Source organism: Ciconia boyciana, chromosome 7 (genome assembly GCF_034638445.1).
Source record: "Ciconia boyciana chromosome 7, ASM3463844v1, whole genome shotgun sequence".
Classification (NCBI taxonomy): Eukaryota; Metazoa; Chordata; class Aves; order Ciconiiformes; family Ciconiidae; genus Ciconia; species Ciconia boyciana.
In genome coordinates this window covers 19,115,252-19,139,924 of record NC_132940.1, presented here as the reverse complement: position 1 = coordinate 19,139,924, position 24,673 = coordinate 19,115,252, and the positions used below count along the sequence as shown (strand labels likewise).

The 24,673-nt window shown below is 38.6% G+C and overlaps 1 protein-coding gene across 13 annotated transcripts; it reads right to left on the bottom strand.

The window, feature by feature from the left end:
- Positions 1 to 4,183: 4,183 nt before the first annotated feature.
- On the bottom strand, positions 4,184 to 24,298 carry CDC7 (cell division cycle 7). Of its 13 annotated transcripts, none has more exons than XM_072868024.1 (13): positions 24,218 to 24,235; positions 21,413 to 21,518; positions 20,010 to 20,075; positions 17,691 to 17,777; positions 15,660 to 15,795; positions 14,929 to 15,022; positions 14,704 to 14,846; positions 12,555 to 12,804; positions 11,860 to 11,955; positions 10,824 to 11,002; positions 9,472 to 9,554; positions 6,391 to 6,540; positions 4,184 to 5,375 (listed from the first exon to the last, which is right to left on the bottom strand). In XM_072868024.1, exons 3-13 carry the CDS (start codon positions 20,029 to 20,031, stop codon positions 4,999 to 5,001), a joined length of 1,617 nt encoding a protein of 538 aa, XP_072724125.1. In that variant the 5' UTR covers positions 20,032 to 20,075; positions 21,413 to 21,518; positions 24,218 to 24,235; the 3' UTR covers positions 4,184 to 4,998. The 13 variants fall into 13 exon arrangements, with proteins under 13 accessions (XP_072724125.1, XP_072724126.1, XP_072724115.1 ...); XM_072868025.1 differs by lacking the exon at positions 24,218 to 24,235 and adding an exon at positions 20,255 to 20,391 and having other exon boundaries at positions 21,413 to 21,544; XM_072868014.1 differs by lacking the exon at positions 20,010 to 20,075 and having other exon boundaries at positions 21,413 to 21,561; positions 24,218 to 24,298.
- Positions 24,299 to 24,673: the final 375 nt, after the last annotated feature.

The following is a 24,673-nucleotide window of genomic DNA, read 5'->3' as shown; positions in this document are numbered from 1 at the left end:
TACCTACGCTGCCAAGTCCAAGTGAGAGGTTTTGATAAGGAAACTGAGATCTTTGAAACAAGCAAATGGACAGTAGAACAGAAGCAGGACTCGAGAAAGGACCCATAGGACAATTGGAAATGGAAATAATTGGTGGTTTGCACGTAACACACAGTAACATTCAAAGCAGCAAAAGAATCATTAAAGACAAATACCTTACAGCAACACAGAGTGCAGGAATCTGATCCTCTGGTAGGATTTTTTGGGAGAGGTGGTGAGAGGAAACAGGAATGGAAAATACAAGAGAGATTTTATCAATGAGCTGCCTCCTGCTAGACATGACCTATGGCATTCATTAAACCAAATTATATAACCTTTCCTCATAAAAAGTTAATTTTCTTCAAATATTCCAATTGTTAGGCTACATGCCTATCTCTTCACGTTAAGAAGTAAAACTAATCATGCATTATTTGTTGCAAGTAGTTTGTTTATGCCACATAAAAGACATGGATTGAATGGATACCTTAGGTAAAACACTTCTTAGCACTAGTAGTTTTGAAAAAAAGGTATAATTAGGGCTAGATTAAAATCTGACTCTTCTGAAAACTATGGAAGAACTTTATGCAAGAAAGCAAATAACATGTAACAAAACCACCCTCTTCCCTGCCATATCCCCACAGGAGGATTTAAGTCTTTCCAGAAATGGAATAAACAACACTCTGGGGATACTCAGGAATGCTTATAGTGGTTAGTTTTTAACATGATACAATAAAGCATTGTATAGGGATCATATTCTTGCAGAGTCAAAGGACATGAAAGTAAAAAGGGCTGAGTCATGGAGAGGCAGCATTAAGTATACAACAGGCACATTTAAAAATCCTTGGTTATCTGGTGCAAAATACCCAGTTTACTGGACCCTCACCTCAGTGGTACCAGAAATTTTTTGTTACCAGAGTAACAAAACTCTATATGCTGGCCTTCATAAGCATACGATCAAAGGGACTATCCAGTTTCCACCCACTGTGTGCAGGCTGCCAATTTAAATATTTACTACCCCTTGAACTGGCTAGCCAGGAACACAGCAGCAGAAAGGAGTATGAACCACATATGTACTGCCACTGACCTGGTCCATGTTCTGTCTGTTGGAAAAAGTACAAGAGGACTTTGAAGTGAACATGCTGTGGCTACATTAGTAGAAAAATTCACTATGTGCTTTAGAAAAAAAAACATACAACCCTCCCCCCCTCCCCCCCATTTACAACTATGCTGCAGTAAGAACATTGCTTGAGTAATGTCTCAGAGAATTGTCCTTGCTATAAGCCTACCAATTGAGATATATTGTTTCATTATAGAATAGGAATTCATGAAGCCATTAAGTATTAATTTCCTTTAAAATGCTGTTGTTCTATTAAGTGCCTTCAATGGTTAGTCATTTTCTCCCCATAGCCGAAGTGTCTTTGAAATGTGGTGATAAATTGAATGAATCAGAGAAAACTGGGGTTTTTTTTACTTCTGTTGTCTTGTGCACTCTGCCTTCAGGAGGTAGGAAAATTTCAGGTGTGCCCTGCTAAATGAAAACACTTTCTTTTACATATGTCATCTAGCTCAGAAGAGGAACATACCTCTGCATCACCACCAAACATTTGGGGCAAGCTGTAAAGATTTTTTCTTTGTAGTAGAAGCTAGGAAAATAAATCATCTTTGTAAAGGAAATATTTTTTTGCTTGGCAGTCATATCCAAAATAATATGTTTCACTGTAGCCAGGACAGATTACAAAGCGCACCGGGAGTTTGATGTGTGTTTCAGTCCTGCAAAACCACAATGCACCGATTGCTAGATTACCTGTGTCAGAGGCACCCTGGAATGAAAAATGTCCTTCATGTTCTACCTTAAGGTCCAACATAGCTCCTGACCATAGGAACTCGGCTGGATAGTGGGCAGTTACGGAAACACTTTAGGATCCCATCACACCTGGTGGCCTCACGAGGCCACTCAAGGATTCAGGGGAGCCTTTTGCACCTGCACAGGAAGTCTTGGCTGTATATTGGTTCCACATTGTGTTTACTTTCTGGAGAGCAGAGAGTATGTAAACTCTAGATAAGGCAAATATATAAAATAAGGAGGATATTGAATATTGTCAGACAGAATATTGATGTCCCACTTATTTTCTTATCCACATAGTATTTTGCTTTAAATAAACACTTCATTGAGTCCAGTCTCAAAAGTGATAGGACTACAAACTCAGTAGAATTTAGAATTTCATTTATCCCTTATTATCAGTGTTATCCAGAAAAACTTTGTTGCTGTTTTGCAGGTGTTTCCTCAGCCACTCTTAATAAAATGCCCTCCTGTTTCCTAATTATCATTTACAACTAGGAAAAATATCATAAACTTAACCCATGCCACAATTTCCTCACCTAGCCTGGCTTAGTACTGAGAATAAGCTAGTCAAGAATAAGCTAGTCTTCCCTATGCTGGATACACAGATATATTTAGATTTGCTCCCAGCATTCTGTTCTCAGGATTCTAGGTATCAGTTTCTCTTCATCTTTCCAAGTCCATGCTGCTTTCCGCTGCCGTTTTTTATTTCTTTCCAATTTATTAATATCCTTGTCATACCATGGTGTCCAGAACTTAACAGTAATCCAGCTGCGGCCTCACGACTGCTGAACATGTGTTGTAGCAATGTCATTTCTGTGCAGTTTCTTCTAATTGCAACTCTCATGATAGGAGATTCACATTCAGTTTATAAACATCTCAAATAATGCAATTAAACTTAAACAAATCTTGGTTCCTCTCTCAAACCTATGGCTTTGAGAGATCCTTAGAAGCAGAAAACTCAGTGGCATCCACTGCTCACCTTTGGTGTTTTCTTGCTGTTATCCTTAATTTTCTCTCTCTCTCTTTTTTTTTCCCTTCAATTGAGAGCCCATTGCATTTAACACTTTACTTCTGGCTTTCCTTCTTTTGTAGAGCACTACAAAAAGTATTTCATAAGCATATCCTTGTTCAAACACATTTTTCTTTTCACTTTAGCCCTCCCCCCAAAAAACTCTCCAGGTTTTAAATAAATAGCTATCTGGAGGAAGGAATAACAGTGTGTTCTTCTAGCTTGTTATGGAGTATGTTGAGCTTAGAATTGTTCCTTACAGAATTTTATTTACCCTTTTATTTACCCTTTTGGTAAAAACACCATTAGCAATGATTTTCCCTTTTTGGCTATTAAACTTACGTAGTGGTTAATTCTTGTAGTGCCTGCTGCAAAGAGCTGCTCAATGCTGTGGTTAGCAGGAAAGCTTAAAAAGCTGAAGTCATTTAGAAAGTTCACAACAGATAGTTGACATATTTTTGCTTGTTGTCAGCTAGTGCTCTCATAAGACCATAGACAGCATGAGTGAAGTAGGAGGAAACAATATATCTGCAGACACTGGCGGACAGCATTGCTTGCCAAATTTGGCCACAGTTCCATTAGATAAATAATTTCTCAGTGACGTGCTGTGTTGAAATTATATAAACAGCAAAAATTACTAAGACCTGGGCCCCAGAGTCTTGTGGGTTTCAAGATTCTCTGCAATCAACATTCTGACATCTGCAAATATTTTTCTCTAACAGCTGATGCCAGGAACAGAGCAACATTACCATCATTTTCTATGTATTCAATATTTTGAATATATTGAAATAATGTCTCTTCAGCCCCAGCCCTGATCAGGACCTTTGCACTATTATAACCACCAGCTCATACAAGAAGGCTTATACAAAAGTTATCAAAGCAGCAATCTTTTCTCAGAATGGCTTGTAACCTCTTACAGCAACAACTCCATTAGCATTTCAAGAAACGTACATGGAAAAACACTGTATTAAGTTTCAGTCTCCAGAATTATCAAGGGTTTTAGAGTAACTTCTGCTGAACATAATGTAACCTACTTTGCACATTGAATGTATGGGGTTAGAGGTTATTAAGGTTGTTTTTCCTACTTAGGACCAGACAATAGCTAGCTTCTAACTCTGTGGTAAGATTTCCTTGATAATTAAGATACTTCCACTGTGACAGTCATATACACTAGACCTATCTGAAAAGTGTTTTCTATCACTGAGGAATTTATGCAGGAAACAAATGTGCATAATTCTTCCTGAACAGAAACATCCCACAGGAAAACCTTACCTGACTAATTTTTATGGAAGCATCTCTAGACAATCTTCTTAAGTTATAAAAACAAAGCCTTTATTTAACAGATATTCTTTAAAAACAAAAATCAATTTCCATAACAGAAATCAAACCTATGCATGTCACATGAGACATTCTGAAGGCAGTAGTTGTTGAATATTGACAGTTACCCATGGCACTGAGGAAACATGGGCTATGCAAAATGAGTAACTGCATTTATTACTATTGCCTAAGTAGGAAAGACCAGACAGGAACAAAAATGTACTTTTAAAACAGTTATGCTTTTCTTTTGATGATATAACCTCCAGCACCTGGCCCCTCCTCTAGCAACACTCCCAAAGTAATACTGTTCTCTGAAAATAGTCTGAACAAAATTAACACACTTTGCTCCATTTTCAGTCCCTCATGTACTAATCAGGAACAAAGCAGAGATATGCAAGTATGGAAAAAAGTATCTCAAGCACTTTCTTATTTCAGTCATACCTTAAGGCAAATTTGTAAATTTTAAGGGAATACCTTGAGAATTTAGCATAGAGCTTGTGAAACTTTTTCTTTGTAGTTTTTGATCAAAGTTAACTTTCTCAGAGAACAGGTATGCACAGCAATAACCCCTCAGAAGTGTCTTCGGATAAGACCATGTTAGTGATGTTTATGTAATTTTTACATCTGCAAGTATTTCTTAAAGTAAACTTACATTTGCAGTCCGACTGTACAAGACAAAATTTCAGCAGCTGTGTGCACAGTGTGATGGAATTTCATTGAGTGTAAATGTTGAGGGCAACAAGGTAAAACTACCTCAGTATCTCATTTCCACGTAAAACGCATGAAAGCAGTAACAGAATATGGTATCTTCTCAGAGTCTCATGTCTTTAAAAAAAGGATGCAGCAAAGCCTCTTTTGCAGTTATTCTTGTTGCAGGGTTTAAGTCTAGTAGCTTATCAAGTAGGTCATACGCTTCATCAGGAACCTGATCCCATCCATTCATGTCTGTTGCCTTCATTTCCAAAGCACCATCAGCCTCCTGAAAGCTCTTCAAGTGTTGAATTTGTTTTCCAAGAGTCTCAGGAACACAAGGTTTGTCTACTGCAACTGGCAAAGCTGAGTCATTTAGAGACTTGCTGGGCACTTCACCCTGGGATCTCTTACAGCTGCTATTTGTTCCTCTCAACTTCTCACAGAGGGTTCTTAAGTTTTGTGCTGGGACAACTTGGGTACACAGAACTGATTTACCTAGAAAAAAAATTTTAGAGTAAGTGACATTTTATTATACTTTCTATGCAACTGTAACTTCTAAGTTTGTTTCAGAGAAACTTCATGTCTTGAAGTGTAACCAGCATTAAAAAACAAACAAACAAACCAAAACACCAACCTATCAAAAGAAACCAAATCCAACCCCCCCACTCCTCCAAACCAGCCATGTTTTACAGCAATAGCCCTAGCAAGTCAGAAGGATAATAGTCTCAGTTCTGCTCAGAACAAAGCTGTTTGGGTTTGTTCGTGAAGTTAGGTAGTGACAGGTTGTCACCCACCCCACACACCATCTTTTTGCATTTCGCTGTCATTGTAACAGAACTGAAGAAAATTAGATACCCTGATTTTTACACCTCTGTCTGGAGAATGAAAATTGATGCTGTCAGTTACACTTCCAGGTAGCAAGTGCTGCACCGTTTGGCTTGCAAACAATTAGGGGAATGGTTATTTTAGTTTTTTGTGTGTTTCGTGGTGGTGGTGGTGGTTTTGTTTTTATAAACAGGCTGTCTGTTGGTTTTTGTCTTTTTTTTTTTTACTAGCTCTTTGGGGGGTGGGGGAAAGCAAGGTTTACATCATCTAAATATTAAGTCATATTGACTTAAGCCTCAGGGCCAATTTTGCAGGAATAGAAACATTGCCTCAAGAATTCTAACCAAATGCCAGTAGAAAACATCTAGCTGGCATATTTCACCTCAAGCGGCCCCAGCTTAGTGAAAGGCAGTAAACAGGTTGGGAAACCTATGCTATGAAGTACCCCATATACAAATTATAAAAGATAGAAAAATACAAAACCTTCTTAAAACTCTATATATACAGACTAGTACTTTTAGTGTTTTACATGCGAAAAGTATGATTTACCTCCAAAATTACTCCCAAACCTAAAACTATATTTATATATTTAAAAAAAAAAAAAATCACAGATTGTAAGTCACTGCATTAAATAGCAGACCAAGCATATATTTTCCCCTTTTCCCCATAATTAAGGTTTTCATACCAAAAGTTTTAGCAGCCTGAATGGTTTCTCTGGATCCACGAACTGTCATGATTTGTGCCAAAGCAGTTAAATCATCACTTGCTTTGTAAAATGGATACCGTCCACTGAGCAGAGAAAGGAATACGATTCCTGCAGACCACATGTCAATTGCTGCAATTGAAAGCAAACTTAGTAATAACTAAACTCACAATTTCATCAAACAAAATCACAATTTTCTTTAAAAAGAAATTATGACCTGAAAAGTTTCTGTCAGAAAAAGTTATGTTCTGAATTACTTACTGACTTTGGTCACATAGATAACACTTCAGCAAACAGTGGAAATTACTATAATTAGATTGAAGAATAGTTTCCTGCTTTAATGCAGAGGGAGTGTTTAAGCTTTTCCATAGCATTTTTCAGACGACTAATTCCATAAACTTGCTAAACTTAAAATGTACCAAAACAATGTTTGAGGTTGTTTTACCCAGGCAGATGAGAGGGGGTGAAAAACTGGCTAGTTTTGGCACTTAAGTTTGCTTCATATGAAGAAAACCTTATATAAAGATCATAAATAAAAAATAATTCGCAAATGAATGAATCTGAATTTTTCTGGGACTGAGGCTGCCACAGTTAGTAAAATAAATTTTTTAGTACTGCCTATGAACTTTGTTCCTCTCTAATATGAAATCACTTGACAAGATAGCCAGCTTAAGAACTGTAATAGTTAGAGGTTATTCATCACTTTCATTGTGTTATGAAGAGTACAGAGAGTACTCTGGGGATAGACGCCAAACCATGATGGAAACTTTAATACTGAAAGTTATGAGAATACCTGTCTGCCATAATTTTTTGGCTCACTAAGGTGTACATTTTGAGAGATGGCAAGGAAAGTGAAGGAGAGAGTTTGAAGGATTCCCAAACTCTAAAGAGAAAAATTAAGAGTTGGGAAATAAAGCCATAGTTATTCTACTTCTCTTCAAAAAAATAAGTAGTAAAATAGGCAGTAATTAATTTGGACATTTTAGTTAGAAACACTATTAGCATAGGACTTTGGAAAAAAAAAAAGTATTAAGTTTACTTCAGTTGCAAAACCAGATTTTAAGTCTTTTATTAAAAAAATTAAAATCAAAGTTAATAATTTGGCACAATTTACAGCAGAAAAATTTTGTATATTCTTCATAGTTCCTGTAAAAAAGTTTTAGTATTATCATGTCAACTGTTGAAAAGATCACACTATCTGTTTGAGGTGTTGTGCATCACCCCACATGGGAAATGGGAAAGCTGGAGTCATCAAGGTCAAGACCTTTGAAGATGTTTAATTACTTAACTCTTGCTGAAATTAATAGACATTATATATCTGAATGGCTAGTAAATCCTGGCCCTACAATTCTGGTAGAGCTGGGATCATCAGAAGACTGCAAGATCCATGCAATGACATCAAAACCATGAGTCCTCTCTATGCTTTTGTCTAATGTTATCCAACTAGTGAGGCAGACCAAGGAAAGGGGAGCAGAGGGACAAACGAAGTTAAAGTGTAACGGGACCTGTATAACGTCAACTTGGGAGTTTAGGTTGTATTCCCTGCATTGTGAACCTGGGTCAGATGCACTAAGGTAGCTCTGGATAGAGTCAGCTGGATCCAGCCAGTTACTTGGTCTCAGCGCAGAAACCAGAACTAGTAGTAAGATTGGCAGGAATACAAGGAGGTGACTACAGCAGTCCCAGATACAAGTGGACAAGATTTGTTAGTTCAAATACAACACAATCTTATAAATATTAGTATTAGTCTACCCAGTTCTAATTAAGGCCTTTGTTGACATACTACAGGAGCTCGGCACCACTGACTCAGTACTGCTAGGGCTGTCTGTGCCACACCCAAGGGTTTCCAGATTTACCCATATTTTCTGTAATCCTGCTCCCCATTACCCTAGAGAACAGAAAACTGTCTGAAAGCATATTTAACACTAGCATGTGTCCAAGATTTCCTAGGTATGTCTTCTTTCTGCCTAAATTCTGTCTAGACAGATTCAGAGATTGTCTAAACTTGTCCTGGATTTCTGGATGTCTTCTAGCCCATAAAGCTGGCTGTTACAGCACAGGCATAGTAACTCCAAACAGGCTGCCATACGTCTTGAAATCCCAGTCATACCCACAGCACAGATGTTGTTTCAAACAACATCAAGCTATCTAGGGATAAGCTGATCAAATGTATTGTTAAGTCTATTCTGAGTGTGTGTACACACTTTAAGTACTGGAAATTGACAATTTTCTCAAAAGGTATTCAGCAAAAAAGTGTCTAAAAACTGTTATTTTAAATCCAATTTTTGAGGACATTTGTATTTATCCCCTTTTTCATAAGTCAAAACTCCTGGTCATACACCAAATGTTTAACAGGTAACTTTGCTTTTATTGGTCTTCCATTCTCCAGGTAGGCACCACCTCTCCATCCTACTTGCAACAGCTAACGCATTAATCATCCCTCTGCTCTGCCCTGATATTTACCCAGACTACGGAAACTTACTAACTTGACAGTTTTTAACCCTGAGAAATTAAAAATTTAGTAAGAAAAAATTATGACTTTTACAGACCAGCTATTTAGAGTACTAGCAAAAAGGAAAAAATCTGATAAAAAGTATTAACCGCTTTCTAAAACACACTTGCAGTTATACCATTAACTATTCCTGCTATGACAGCAAACTATGTGACACTATCTAAAAAAGTCTAAAGTATGTCCTCTCCCCAAGATTTATTCAAGATTTTACTTGAATAAGCAAGCCAATAACCCAAGAAACTTGATAAAAATTACAGATTTGTTTTCTTTTAAAACACATTGTATTCAACTCCTGCATATGGCACTACCCCTCAAATGAATAAAGACATATTCAAGTTTCGAACACAGGAAAAATATTCCCAACTTGTTCTTACTCTGAATAATAAACTTTTAATTAATATCAGGGAATGCTTGATAAGTCTTAGAAGGGATGATAAAATGAATTTCACATGTGAACAAAACCCCTCCCATAAAAAAGACAACATAATATGCATAAATGAGAAGGATCAAAAGGTGCAAAAAGGCGTTAATTTCAGTCTGTTGTGCAGTACCTGTGGTCTGAGTGGGGCACTTTGTTAATACTTCTGGTGCTCTGAATCCAGGTGTCCCTGCCCTGGGAGCAACTTGCTGACACCTTGTAATAAGAGACAAAAATGTTTAGAATATAAAAGTTGATAAATAAGTCCTAATTATAATAATGCTTATTTTTAGAATATACTTGTGTAAGATGTGTAAACAGCCTAACCCTGCCTTATTCAAGTATTATAGAAGTTTGAAGCATCTTATAATTATCTAGCATGAGATTATTATGTTGCATAAGATAACAGCCTTATTATATTATCTATTATATTATTATATTTTATTATATTACCTAGCATAAGGTAATACCACAGAAATACTTACTGCATACTTCACTCACAATGACCTTTAGTTTCATTCAACAGCAGCAGCATTTTTGCTAAAGGCTTGTTTTCATAGGAAACTTCAAAGTTGAGACTAACTAACCAAAGGTGAAAAATGCAATAGATTCTTGAATGTGGATGCTCTGGCTTTGTATTAGTCCACAGCAAACTAAGGTTCACTATTTCTGAGTGTTGACAAGAATTTACTTTTCGTTAGATTAACTAAAAGGTGTGAGATTATCATTATTTAAAAAGACAAAACAAAACATAACACTTCCCAAAACTTTCTTGTATGGCTTAAAGTGCCTTCCTTCTATAAGCCACTTCTCTTTTGAGTCTGGCAAATTCCTCATGTTTCATACTTTTGAAATTAAGTTGATATCACCATATTTTGACAGTCTGGGAAGAGAGGGACCCCACAGTTTCATGACTGTGCCTAGTAAGCAGAATTCTCTGCGTTTCTTAATGTGTGAATAAAAGGCAATGGTAGATCATAACCAAAACTAACTGCAGAGGGATGGAGCTGAACCGAGTTAAGATTCTCTAACCTGTCTATTATTAAAACTTAAACATTCTTTTTTAAATTAACAAATACAAAACAGTCATGTTTCCTTTTTATTCTACGCTTCATGATTTCCAGAATCGAAACCATTGGCATGATTTAGGCCTATTAGATAACTACTAATGACAGATTGTTGTATTGTCTTCTCTAAGTGCTGTAATTAAATCAAGCGATTTTCTACAACGCATGTAGGTGGATAATTAAATACAACACCAAAAAATCATTAACAGTGAATCTCTCTTGCTGCAGATAGCAGTAAACCAATTATTCCATTAATTTAATGAACTATTCTTGTTTAAAAATCATACCCAGTGTTTTAAGGGTTGCACAGATCAAATGCTATCTTTCACTTACTAAATCAGCTATCTAGTAAATCTACGTTTCTGACCTTGCTTGACAGCATAGCAGACAATTTTACAACATTATCAAAGCAAATTACCTTGAAAGGCAAACACTGCAAACTCTATCCGTTGCATAACAGTCACAGGTCAGGTTTGAGGGACAACCACTGGCAGCTTTCCTGGCTGCCCCATTGCTCGCTGTTTTGGTAGAAATAATCTTCTTCTTTGTTACTAACTTCCTAGATGAAACATCTATCATCTTTGATTGTTTTATGAGCTGCAATGTAGATATTTTAGAGAAGGTGACATATTTAAGAAGGCTCCCATTACATATAGATAGGCCAGTTCCTAAAATGCTAAGAGTGAACAGGTGCTCATGAGCAAGAAGCTGCAATTTTTGAACAGAAGACAGCAAACCTTTTTAACAATATCACAACACCTATGAAACAGACACTGGAGCTTTCTAAATATCCTGATTTCTCCCCCTTCCCCTTTGGAAAACATTTTTCAGTGTTTACTAAAAAACAATATACGTTAGATATTCTGAAGCTACAAGACAAGTATTTTTCAAATTAGTATAATGTTTCAAGCATTCTTTTGGTTCAACATGAGAATAAAAAAAATGTACATGAAATGCCACAGCAACACACAGGCACTAACTCTAATTCTACAATAAGATGATCACTGTTGACCAAACCCTCTAATTTAGTTGGAGTTTCCCCCTTGTCATATTAAATACTAGTTACAAAAAGTATAGAAAAATATTTATTACAAGTTTTCTCTCCAGCTTCAACCACAAAATTTAAAAAAAAAAGAAAAAAAAAAAAGGAAGTTTCACAAGCTAAGTATATCTTAGTTGCACAGATACATGTGTAGGAAGAAAGATTAATTTAGCATACAAACAAGATCAGCTAGGGAGACAGCTACATAACTAGCTCTTTAGGAGTTTCAAAAGGGACTGAAACAAAAATGAAAAATTCTTCGAGCCTTTCAGCAAAGATACATTTAATAATCTGCTCAAAAACTTTTAGTTCCACAGCATCCTGGAGTAGTGTCCAGTCTTACAGAACAACCAGTTCTATAATTTTTCAAATACATAACAGATTGCTCTTACTGATGAGTCATACTTCTTACTTTTGTACTCGAGTTCTCTTGGTATGTGGAACTATAGACATTGAAATTCCTCTCTCCAAAGACAGAGCGCTGGACAGAATGGTGCACAGAATCCTCCTACAACACCAACAAAAAAGGACAATAAGGATCCTATCTAACACACAGTCAGCTGGATACTGACAGTTCAAAAAAAAAAACCAAAGTGTGAAGTGACATAAAACAAGAACAACTGCATGGTAAGTAATTTTCAGGCGTGAGTTTACTGTGGATGAAGAAAACATGGTCTAGACAGAACAGCAAACATGCTTACAAAACAAACCATACCTCAGAAGTGCCCCAAGACAATCTGAACCTCATCTGTACTGCATTTGTTATGCAGCTAAGTAACTAAACATAGATGAATAATTATTGGCTTGGGGAGGAGTTCCACAGTATGTCACTTAAAAAAAGATTTAAGGCTGTCTAAATAGTAACCCACGCTAGGGTTTGGTACAGCCTTCAGCATTGCATTATATCTAACAGATAGTGAATGATGCCAATAGGGTTACATAAAACTAGACACTTTAATATTAAACTAGCCAATTTACTATTCTGTGCATCACATTAGGACCCTGCAAGATACGCATACACAAATTTTGTTCAAGTATTACATCTCCCCCTGTTGGATGAAGAAATACATTAAACATACAACAATATTAATGAAAAAGACTGAGAACCTTTCCTCCTCTTCCTTGTTTAATATGTATTTTTGAAAGTGAGCTGGACCTTTTATCAGCTGCTTTTGAGGCTGACTCTTGAGCTATCTGTTTAGGTGCTGTGACACTGACAGAAACCCCATTTCCCACGGCTATGGTGGGATTATTTTGCGAGCAACTTCCCTGCTGGTCTTCAGAGTGAGCAGTTTTGAGAAGTTCAATTTTCGTATCAGGGGTTCCTTGTGCCAAGCCAAAATCTACCAAGGCATACCTGAAAGACAGAAATTCAGAATCAGGAGTCGCAAAGTATCCATCAATCAGTTCAATTTACTATTCATTACTTGTTTACTTATCTTTCTTTCACATTTTACTCAATACGTTGCTTATCTGTACTGTTGCCAGCATCACAGTCCTATTTTCCTCCTTCTCTTCCTCTTGTCCTATCTTACCTATCCCCTCAATGTTTTTACCCTGTACCCATCTTACTTCATTGTTTCTTATCCCAAAATCTTCTCAAGTGCATACTTTCTCCAATGGTATTAAAAAAAAAAAATATTCCAAACAACTCCTTTCTGGGGTTCTTCTAGTCGTACAGCTCCAAACCTTCAGCCAACAGTCAAGTACAAGTGACTTGACCCTTGCAGGATTCCCGTGGGCAGAGGCACAAATATAGCAGTGAAAACAGACAAGACTAACAATGCTGAGAGTTTTGCCAGACTTCAAGCAATACAACTGGAATTTACTTCAGTCTTCAAAGAGGTAAGACTACGTTAGTTCACACTTCAGATCTGTCTTTAAAAGAATTATTTTTTGCTACAACCAGTACAGAGACAATCCAGCTGTCTCTGGGTTTCAGACAAACTCAACTCCATGGCCTCCACACCCAAAGTAGAGATTAAGGCTCAAACAAATGCTGGAAGAGCAAAACGACAGTACGATTTCATTTTGACAGATTAAAAAAAAAAAACCAAAAACAAACCAGTATTTCTCAAATTTTTAAGCTTGTGGTTTGGCAAAATATAATCGACTCTCCCCTACAAACTTCCACTACATAGAATCATTTAGGTTAGAAAAGACCTTTAAGATCATAGAGTCCAACTGTAAACCTAACACTGCCAAGTCCCACTAAATCATGTCCCTAAGCACCACATCTACACATCTTTTAAATACCTCCAGGGATGGTGACTCCACCACTGCCCTGGGCAGCCTGTTCCAATGCTTGACAACCCTTTCAGTGAAGAAATTTTTCCTAATATCCAGTCTAAACCTCCCCTGGCACAACCTGAGGCCATTTCCTCTCGTCCTATCACTTGTTACCTGGGAGAAGAGACCGACCCCCACCTCTCTACAGCCTCCTTTCAGGCAGTTGTGGAGAGCGATAAGGTCTCCCCTCAGCCTCCTTTTCTCCAGGCTAAACAACCCCAGTTCCCTCAGCCGCTCCTCATCAGACTTGTGCTCCAGACCCTTCACCAGCTTTGCTGCCCTTCACTGGACACGCTCCAGCACCTCAGTGTCTCAATCGTACATCGCACAGTACTCACCAATACAGCTGTAGGACTGCTAGCACCGAAACAGTACCTTACTCTACCCATTTCAGCTCTTCACAAAAAAGCAGTACCTCGCTTTTTACAGTCTTTAAATACTGTAACTTGCAGGCAAAAAACCCAACCTTATTAGTTATAAACATTAATTCAATGTAAGGTGAAAACAGCACAAATCCAGCTATCTTATCTGTATCAGTTTTACTCTATCCACAAGTAAAAATTTACAAATATTAGTCAATGCACCACAAGTCACTATTAGCTTTCTTATTTAAAAAAAACAAAAAACAAAAACAAGAAATCCCATGATTTTATTCTTCTCATTCTTATTCAAAAATGTAGTACTTTTACTCAATAGTAAAATCTTCATTTTTTCAGGTACTTGTCACTCTATGAGGCAGATATTACATTAAGTATGAAAAAAAAATTCCTTCCCTCCTCAAATCCCTAAACACAGAGAGAAAAGTTTTACAAATAAAAAAAAAAAAAAAAAATCTTTTTTAGCTTTATTACTTAAGCACATGTTATGCAGCTGGAAGAAAAAAAAAACCCAAAGCCTAATTGACTCTGTTCTGCCAAGGCACACATCCCCAAATGAGATCACAATATGGTCATCTGGACAGACTTACTCTTTTAGCCGCCTGTTGTAGAGGAAGTTACTGGGCTTGACGTCACGGTGAACAATACCGAAGTGATGAATGCGCCTCAACGCTTTAAACAGATTAAACATGTATTCCCTCACTTCTTCAAAGGAAAGAGAATTCAAAATGTCCTGAAAGATTATTTGGATACTGTAATTATGCAATTGCTTTTAATTAAAAAGTTTTACTACACATCAAAAGTCTGGGACTCACCAAGAAGGATTCATGTTCCAGATATGGCATAACAATAACCACATGATCGTTTTTCCTGAAGCAATAGTTAACTCCCATAACGTTATCTTGTCCCCTAGAAGAAAAGTAATGTCAGTGAATAAAGACCAGAAGATGGATGTTTATTTTCCCTTATTTCTTAAAAATTTCAGTCAGGCTTTCTTTTATAATCTAATTTGTATTTTGACAGCAGTCTTATCAGCAGTCAGTAGTTATGCTGTTGCCTCTTACTGCTATGTTCCGTTTGAGTTCTGCAATTTGCAATGAGGGCTCCACAGATTATTTGAGGAGCCACAGTTTGTAGTTACGCTGTAATTAAATGTAGGACCTAACCTTCATGATACCAACTACTTTAAGAAGGTGCTATTCAGCACACTCTGGCAACAAGTATTCATACCTAAAATCACATTTTCTGATGAAGAGATTATTTTTTCCAAGCATTTCAGAACTGGAATTTTTGTTATCACAGAGATACATCACAGAACTTCTCAGATGGAAAATACAGCACCATCCTCAAACTGAGGCTACCAGAAAAGGGCATCCATTACATGTAAGACACTCCATTTCTTATTTACTCTTGATAAAAAGAATATACATTTATGCAGTTAAAAAAAAGCAAGCGAAGTGCCAAAACTTAAAATAAATAAATACAGAACAGTGAGACAATGTTCAGCAGTTTAGTCATGACAATCATAATTTTTTTGTTTATGTACCCCGCTACTGTGAGGCATTGAAGTTCAGCAGCAATTCGCAGAGGGTGACTGGTTGGAATCAAGTGTTTCAGAGCCATTTTTTCCTCATATCCTGTTTGTAGTTGTGCTGTGGCCAGGTAAACAGAACTAAAAGTACCTGTAAAGAAGGGACAAAAACACTATATTCAGCACTTTTAATTAGGTCAATTCAGATTTTTACATATGTGAGCTAACTGTTCACAATCCTGCAGTATACTTGATACTACATCAAAAGCAGATTCTAGAAGAGAAAAATGCAGTTCCTTTTTTCTACTACTGAATTCAGTGATCTTGTATACAAGTTTTTTTATGTCAGTAAAAATGCAAATGTAACACTGTCTAACTTGCCTGGGACACAGAGCTCTTTGAATGTAAATTTCCTATCTTTGATTTGCTTTCTTGTTTAGGTAGCTTACTTTCATCTGACATCTAACTCCTCTCTCTCTACGATGTAAGTGGGCTATATAATGCTAATCTGGAAAGCACTGCCTTTACTATTCAAAGCACTTCTGAAATTGCTACATTTTTCTTAATTCTTTTACCTTATCTATAAAGTAAGACTTCTCACATGATGTGTAACTTTACTATTTGTTTGCCCAGAGCATTACTGCATAGACAGAATGTGATACTCATTTGAGAAAGCGAGTATTCAGACTGTATGATAAACTTACCCACCCATTTAATTTTAAGGATATCCTAATATATCTCTTAGGAAGACATCTGAACATACAAGTTGAAGCATTGTTCCATATGAATAAACAGTACAAATTACTTTTGATTACATTTTAAGTATTGTGTTTGCATCATGCTAGTTCAACAGTAAGTGCATACATACATCAAAATGCCAGCAAAAACTCTTCTTCAAATACTTCTTGCAGTCATAAAAAAAAAAAAAAAATCTAGAGTCCCATGCATTCAGTAGAATTGATTAAAGCAACAAGGGCTACCAAGTTGACCTAAGACATTATTTTTGGTGGTGAGAACCACTAAAATGAAAGTGGCTCCAGAGTGGAATCCTAAGTTGAAGCTTGTTTTGTCATAACACTGCAGAACTGCAAGTGGTATTTTTTAAAACCATTGTTTGTGCCAAAGAGCAAAATCAGAGTACTATTCATAACCAGATATTCTGTTTAATTATACTGGCTTTTTTATGATAGGTAGAACTCTGTTTTGTTTTTGAAATTTTGTATTGCTGTGGTGAATGGAGCTGGGGTGTTTGGGTTTTTTTGGGGGGGGGAGGGGGTGGGGGGAGACAAAAACTTTTAGCCATCTAGCCTGCCATCACAGGTATTCCATCACAAAACAGCCATAAAACAATCCAGCTTCTCATCAACATCTTTGTTTAAAAGTGTGGAGTGTCACAAAGCATTTCAGAGATCAAATGGGTAACGTTCCAAAAAGTGCTGAAATGCCACACTCAGAAGTGCCTAAGAATCTGTTTATAGTCATGCCTAACGTTTATTGAAGGTATCTGCAATAGTATCTGTTGAAGGCAAGGTGTACACAAGTGTTCTAAAATTTGATACTGTATGTCTTAAAGAAAAAAAAAGTGGTGTTTTTTTTTTTAAATAAAGCAGCTATAATCTTTCACTCTCCTCCTCCAGTTCTGCCCACAGGGTTTCAGTGGAAACAAAGCCAACTTAAGGAACAGCAGTTAAATATGTCAAAACACAGATGCATATAAATAGATTTCTCATGTGAAAGAGAAAAAGAATGGAGTGTTAAGACTTATTTACACAAATCTACCTCAAAAAATTTTAGTTGTCAAAACTGGAATGCTGGTTTTTTGAAAGGCTTTAATATACCAGATTTTCAAGAAAACATCTTGAAAATGTTGCTAGTTAACACACCTCTATGCTCAGCAACGTATTAGAATTCCTACAGAGACCAAGAAGTAAATAAAAAAAGGCATTTGGCTTAAATTGCATATATTGGGATCTTAGATTTATACCTTCTAAGTTAGAAATACCAAAAGAAATCTAAGCCTAAGCAAGCTAAAAATAAAACATTTACCTTCTCCAATTTTTTCCTTAATTTTGAACACATTTACAAGCTGTGGCACTGCTTCATAAAGTTTCTCAATATCTTTTTTTATTCCTGCTGTGGAAAGAATGGGGAAAGTAAGTTAGGAATTTTATTGCTTGATTCAATATCTGATCTATATTTGAGCTCCCAAATCACACCAGTTCATAGGACTGTGAATTCACATAAACAGAGGAAAAAACAGCAGACAGGTATCTATCTCTGCTGATATTAGCATCTGCATACTTTATATTATTATTGTTCTTCACCACACTCCCTTATAAGCTGCAACGTTAAAAATTTTTTATTTTTTTTTTACTTATCTGCCACCTAGCAGTTCCTGAGAGGGCAAAAGCCTTCTGGTTAGTAAGACATCAATTACAGCTCATGGATAAATGTTTTCATGAGACTTGCAACATCAACTTCATAAAAGACAAAAACTATAATAGTTGTCTCTGTAAGCACTGGAGCACATCCATGGGATGCAAATCAAAAATGTAGGAAAATAATTTTTTTTTTTTTAAAAGATCAATAATGCAATCTTTCACACTGTTACTTAAAATAGTAAACACTAAAAAAAGTTTGCTCTGCGTTTAAGTTGCTGCACTTTGTGCTGCAATCACTAGATGGCATAACAAGGATGCGGTACTGTATTATTTCAAAAAATTATGTAGTTTCCATTCAGTTTATGAATCCTTGTAGTTTAAGTGCTCTCCATACCCTGCATAAGAATTCACTTCTTTTGAAGCTATGAAGTATGTAGAGGCTGTGACTAACTTCCGTAAAGCAGGAGTGAAGAATAGTTTATTATACAGAAGTAAGCACAAACTGTTATTTGGGGAGTCAATCAAATGGAAGAAAAAAAGCATGTGTACATTTTTCATCCTAAAAATAAATAATAAATTAAATTTAACATAAATATATAAATTGTATTGTATACATTAAAATGTACCATGTTTTACCAGGACAGTAAGTCACAAGCAATAAGAATTATTTTCAAAATATCACTGATATGCTAGAAACAAAGTATGGATTAGCATGCATTCCCAACCTTCTATGTTAGCTCACTTTATACAGCAACAAAATCTGAAGTCTGCCTAAAGAACCCTTTCTTCCTGGTAAAAGCCCAATAAATTAGTTGGTAAATCAAGTTATAGTTAACTTTCAATTGTAATTTTTTATTTCAAAAATGTATAAAAACCAATGTACTAAAAATACTTTTGAGAACTGAAGCCTGCTGCCTCTCTTACTATCCATTTACTTATATTTTTCCTTTAAGTAGTTCTCTCTGCTTCTCCAAGTTATTTTGTTTTAAGTCATTTCAGGGGGGATATTTCAGGAATGAAAAAACCCTCTATGCTACACACCAAAACCGCTAACATTCATTTAAGGTACTGTTTTGATCAACAAATGCAAGTAAAAGGTTAATCATTTCTGCTAGGACTCATATTTAAAAACTTCAAAAATATCCTAGGATAAAAATGACCAGACTTGTACTAACAGTCAAGACGTACAGGACCCTGTGTCTAATAATCCCCAAAGGAAAAGGCTAAGGAAAACTGGTCAACTGTACAGTTATTCTGGTTATTCCCCAATTTTACAGAGCCAGATTAAGTTAAACACCATGAAAACTAGGAAATTGAAAATTTGAAGAATCATTTCATTTTCCTGTCGATATAGTAAAAATTTCTGTTGAAAATAACCCTAAAAATTCAAGAAGTTACTACATAACATTTTTTTAATTGATAGCATTTGTATTGCCCATGTGCTCAGAAATTTATTAAGAAATTTATCTGTTATTGCTGTAATTCTTGTTGTTTTGTCGCTAAAAAAGACTTGTTGATAAAAAGCTTTATCATTTAAAAAATGGTATTTCCATTTAGTTTGCACAGTAATTTCAACTTTTTACACAAATGCTCATGTATTACATAACAAATATAAGACATTCAAGAAAGCTTTCTGAAATCTTCAGGAAATACAGGAAGGGGAAAGGCTGATATTTGTACCGTGTTCCATTTTCCCCAGGAATACTCAAAGGCATTAAGAGATGAAACCACATAACAGAACTATAAAGAACTTAACACTGAAATGTTATGCATCACTCAAAGACATAGGCCTTTCCTCTCAGGAAGATAATCCTGTTATTGGGTTCCAAAATATCCTACACAAACTTCAACCTAAGAGGTCAGTAGCCACAGGACAGAGCTAGAAAATTGTTTTCAACAGTGATATAGTTCTAACAGGCTCTGTTAGAACAACATTGTTTAGAACTCGTTTGCTATCTAACCTGCTCCAAATAAAGCAACTTACAGTTTTGTTCCAACGCTTGCATTTTAGTCTGACTTCTGACGAGAGTTGCTTAAGCTTCAGTTTTTACTAGAAAAAAATACACTGACAGTAACTTACAACATAAAATTTGCACTGGAATTTCTCCAGTAAAGTTGCTTAGTTAGGAAAAAAGGACTTAAGTCTGGCAGAACCCAAGACTCCTAACAAGGACTCAAAAGGCACATCTTTTAAGACTTTAGAAATCAGCAGATTTCTACTTTTCTTACCATAGCAGGTTTTGGGTTGTTTTGTGCCACCAGTCTAACAGTCCTAAGGTAGATACTAACAATGATGAAAAGCTCTCTCAATAACTGCTATAGAATCTGCCAAATACTCTGTTTTGTCCAACGTTGAATTCAGGTTCCTGCCGGGACAAAGTTCAATGCTATCGGAGCACTAACAGCTGGGTGACACAGGCTGCAGATCCTAGGCCAGAGTAGTGCCTACCCAAGGCACTCGGAGCATTTAGTAACGCAACACAGCTTCTTGTGTGAAAGATCCCGAAAAGCACTAGAAACAGTCCGTGACTGTCTGTGTTGATATAGACAGCAGTATAAACATCATCTGTTCTCTTCTAGGGGCCTGAATCCCCAGTTGGGTATACAGAACATACAGGCATTGCACCATCAGTGTATAATAATAATAATAATATCCAACATTTTCTATGAGCAGATTTTAAAGTCATTTCTTTACTTCCCAGAATGAAAAAGCATTTGCAAAGTGAGACAATTAAACTTTATTCAGCATCACTCTATGTAATTCTGGACATGGATATGCAGGAGACTGAGAGGACTATCTATTTCTAGGAAAATCAGTAGCCATTATATATAATCTGGCTGACCACCCACAACTACTGAGCAAGCATTGTACAGAAAGTCCAGATTGAAATACATTCACAAAGAGACCCAAAATCGAGCAACAAAAGACTATCAGAGCACATGTTCGTAGTTCAGCTTCTCTGGTAAGAGCAAGAACAGTGCTTTTGTGCACGTAGACACATATAAAGAAATTTAAGGATAAGGATGGCAATTAGAGGTTAAAAGGCAAAACATTATTTTTGTGTACTTGTCTGGTCAGAAAATGTTATTCTCAAGGACTGCCTTTTTGAAATTCTGGTACCCTCTTATAACAACATATTCTGTAATAAATAAATAGTAGGGTTAGCGAATTGTGACAAACTACTGCCGCTGAAGTTTTGTAAAACATGGGAAAACAGGAATAAGCTTAAAATCAAAAGCAACCTCAAATGTTTTCATTTCATTAATTCTTTATACAATAGGACCATATACAGGCAGGCTTATAATTGATGCTGAAACTTCCTGAAGTGATGAAGAAGCATGTCAGCAACAAAACGTAATGTTAGCAATCCCTATTTTAGCACATACCTGAAAGCTTGCTGTTCTGCTCATGCTTCCCATGGAAGTCTTCAGCCTGATGAGGGTGCTGTTCATCACAGTGAGACTTCAACGCTGTCTCCATCACAAAACAAACCTGAAGTTAAAAATCCAAGACTTTGAGGACCACTTCTGGACACCTGGGGGAGCAAGCATATGTGGTAAGACACTTCCTGGCCCTGCACTCAGCTGCTGAGATGAGATTTAGGGAGTCTGAGGAGTTCCTCTGTGCTACCTAAAACAACAAAGCATCACCTATCATCCCAGAGAAAAACTAAACCAGCAAACCCACTCTATCTCTAGTAAGAGGAAAAAAGGGGGAAGGGAAGGAAGACTGCAGGATAAGCTTAGATACAAATGATTTTCTTTCATCTCTTGTGTGTTTCCTCAGTCACATTAAAGCATTATCTTTTCCCTGAAGTTTGCTTTGAAAGGCAAGGAACTGATGCACACGGGAATAGCTGCATTGCATACTGCAACACCCATACAAAGACAGAAAACCTGAAAGAAATTATAAGAGAAAAAAATATCTTTCCAATATGAGAGATTTCTCTCTCTTCTAGAGAAGATCAACAAAAGGCATAATTATTTGATGCCCTCCTCCCATAATAAGAAATAATAGCACATGCTTATTTTGAAATGCTTCTTCCCAAATCTTGGAAATGCTGTAAATAAAACTGTAAATTAGTAAAGTGTACTACTATTGTATAATCAAAAAAACCCTGATAATCCTATTTCATGAGAGAACCCCAGGGCAGGATAACTGGAGATAAGTGAGCCTGGAAGCACCACCTCTTACAGTTGCCCAACACCAGTTCCTTCAAAGATCTTCCTCGCTTGTAACTTTGCCAAACCTTCAATGTTCTGGCTGAACTTTTCCACACCGGGGAAACATATTGTGAAAAACTTCAAATTCAAGGATTCATCTGTTTCAGCTAGGAGCTATAAATATATTTTGTCCCCAAAGAATTCGAGCTACCTTTAGCCTGACATCCTCATGCAACAGAACAGGGACAGGCAACAGCTGCTTTTTTTGAGGGACCTTTGCTGGAGAGTGGGACTTACAAACCAATTGAATGAGATTAGAGATATTTCTAGTCTCTCACAGGTAGACACTCCCTCTGCTAGTGCTGAGTAGGCAGACAAACCTGTTCCAAACCTGAAATGGCATGGCCTCATTAGCAGAATAAGGAGTGAGAATTACTAGACACCCCCGCACTGCTCACCACGGCCTACTTGCTCTGATTCAGCCCCACGCCAGCCTCAGCTCTAGGCTCTTCCAGTCCAAGGCCGGCCACAAACACCTTGTCTGGAAAGAGACAATGAACACTTCCATCTGCCTGCAAACCTCCATGGGAACACGTTCATGGCTTGCTAGCCATGAGGAGGGTGAAAGGGGCTCAGTAACTCATTGTGTCATTTCATTTATGTTAAACGCACAAGCTACTATCTGCAGAACCGAACACCTTGAATACCTGGGTATGTTAACAAATGGTTTACTAATTTGGAAGTGGGCTTAACAGTTATAAAATGGAACATCAAACAAAGTTTGATTCAGTCAGATATTTAGTTTTTACATTAAAAACACTCAAAAGACACCATCAGAGATAAAAAATTAAAAGGAAGACCAAAACGATCCAAAGTTTCAGCTCTAAGAACTTTCTTGCAGTTAAACCACACCTCCAATTAAAAAAAAAAATCTCCATAATATCAAAATAAGGAAAAAAACCCCAGACAGTCACAGATTCAAACAGCCCACATAGCTTCAGAGTCTTCTGAGTCAGATATTTGAACCTTGCACACAAAAATTAGCAATACTGCTGCTGAATCCTTGGCTAAAGCAACGCTGATAATTGGAACACACTCTGCTGCCACTAAAATGCAAAGCTCCTTTAAGTAGCAACTTACACACAGACACCCCTGGAAAAAGCTCAATATGCCAAAAAAAAGTTGATATTAGTATCTCTACTTTGTCATTTAAGAAAAGCAAATTCTGTGGCCGGATTAAGTCTTGCAACAAGTTGACGTTTGCTACAGACACGCAATAAACCCCTCTATTACAAGACGGGCAACAGAAGTCACACATCCAGAACTGCAGTTCGCGCCGGCGATGCCAGTGCTGCCAGACACAAGGAGAACCCCCGGAGCTTGTCGCGGCAGGCTGGCTCTGCAGGACAGCGCCTGGCAGCCAGACTCTTGGTCGAGCCCACGTTCGCAGCTGCACTCCAACCGCGCTCGCAGGGCACGCATACCGCGAACCAGCGGGACTCGCACACGAAGCGGCGGAGTCGAAGGCCCGCGTTATCACGAGGGCGGCGGGGGATCCGCGCGGGTTTGCCAGCGGGCGCGGGGCCTCCCGGGTGGCCACAGCCGCCAGGAGGAGGGTGAAGAAGGGCACTTCAGCTTCCCCCGAGGAGCCGCCCCTCAGCACCGCTCCGCCGGGCCAGTTCCGGCCGGCCCCACGGGGAACTGCCCCCCGCGGGGATCAGCCGGGACCGGGGCGGGCAGAGCGGAGCCTCCCCAAGGGGGGAGCAGACCGCGCCGCGCAGGATCTCCCGCTCCCCGCGGGGTCCGCGCGGACCGGCGCCCCCGGGCCGCCACGGCCGCAGCCCGCTGGCGGGGGGGGTGAGGAGCGGAGGTGGGGGGGTGAGGAGCGGAGGTGGGGGGTGAGGAGCGGAGGTGGGGGGTGAGGAGCGGAGGTGGGGGGGGTGAGGAGCGGAGGTGGGGGGGGGGGGGGGTGAGGAGCGGAGCGGGCAGGGCCGGAGGGGCGGGGGGCTCGCGCGGGGACTCACTCACGCGGGGCGCGGGCTGCCGCGGCGCGCCGGGGTTTTGCCTGCTGCCGCCTTTTGCCGGTCGCCCCGCCGCGGCCAATCCCGGCCCTCGGCGGAAGCCGCGGCCCCGGCCAATGGGACGGCCGTTCGGAGGAAGGCGCGCTGCTATTGGCCGGCCGGCCAGGAGAGGCCCGCCCAGAGCGGCGGCCGGCGGCGCGCGCGGGGCCTCAGGCGGGGCGGCGGGCTCGGGCCTGTGCGGGGCGGCGGGGCCGGCCCCGGCCGGCGGGTCTGGGGCCGCGGTGGGGCCGCAGCCCCTCCGCTGGTGGGGCGGCGGGCGAGGGCCGGGCTGGGCCGCGGTTACAGCTACCACCGCGCCGCCTCGCGCAGCCGTGGTCCGGCTCGCCCCTGCTCGCCGCCGCCCGCTGCCTGGACTCGTAACGAGCATCGTGTGGTGGGGAGTGAGGGGTCCTCGTTCCGCCGG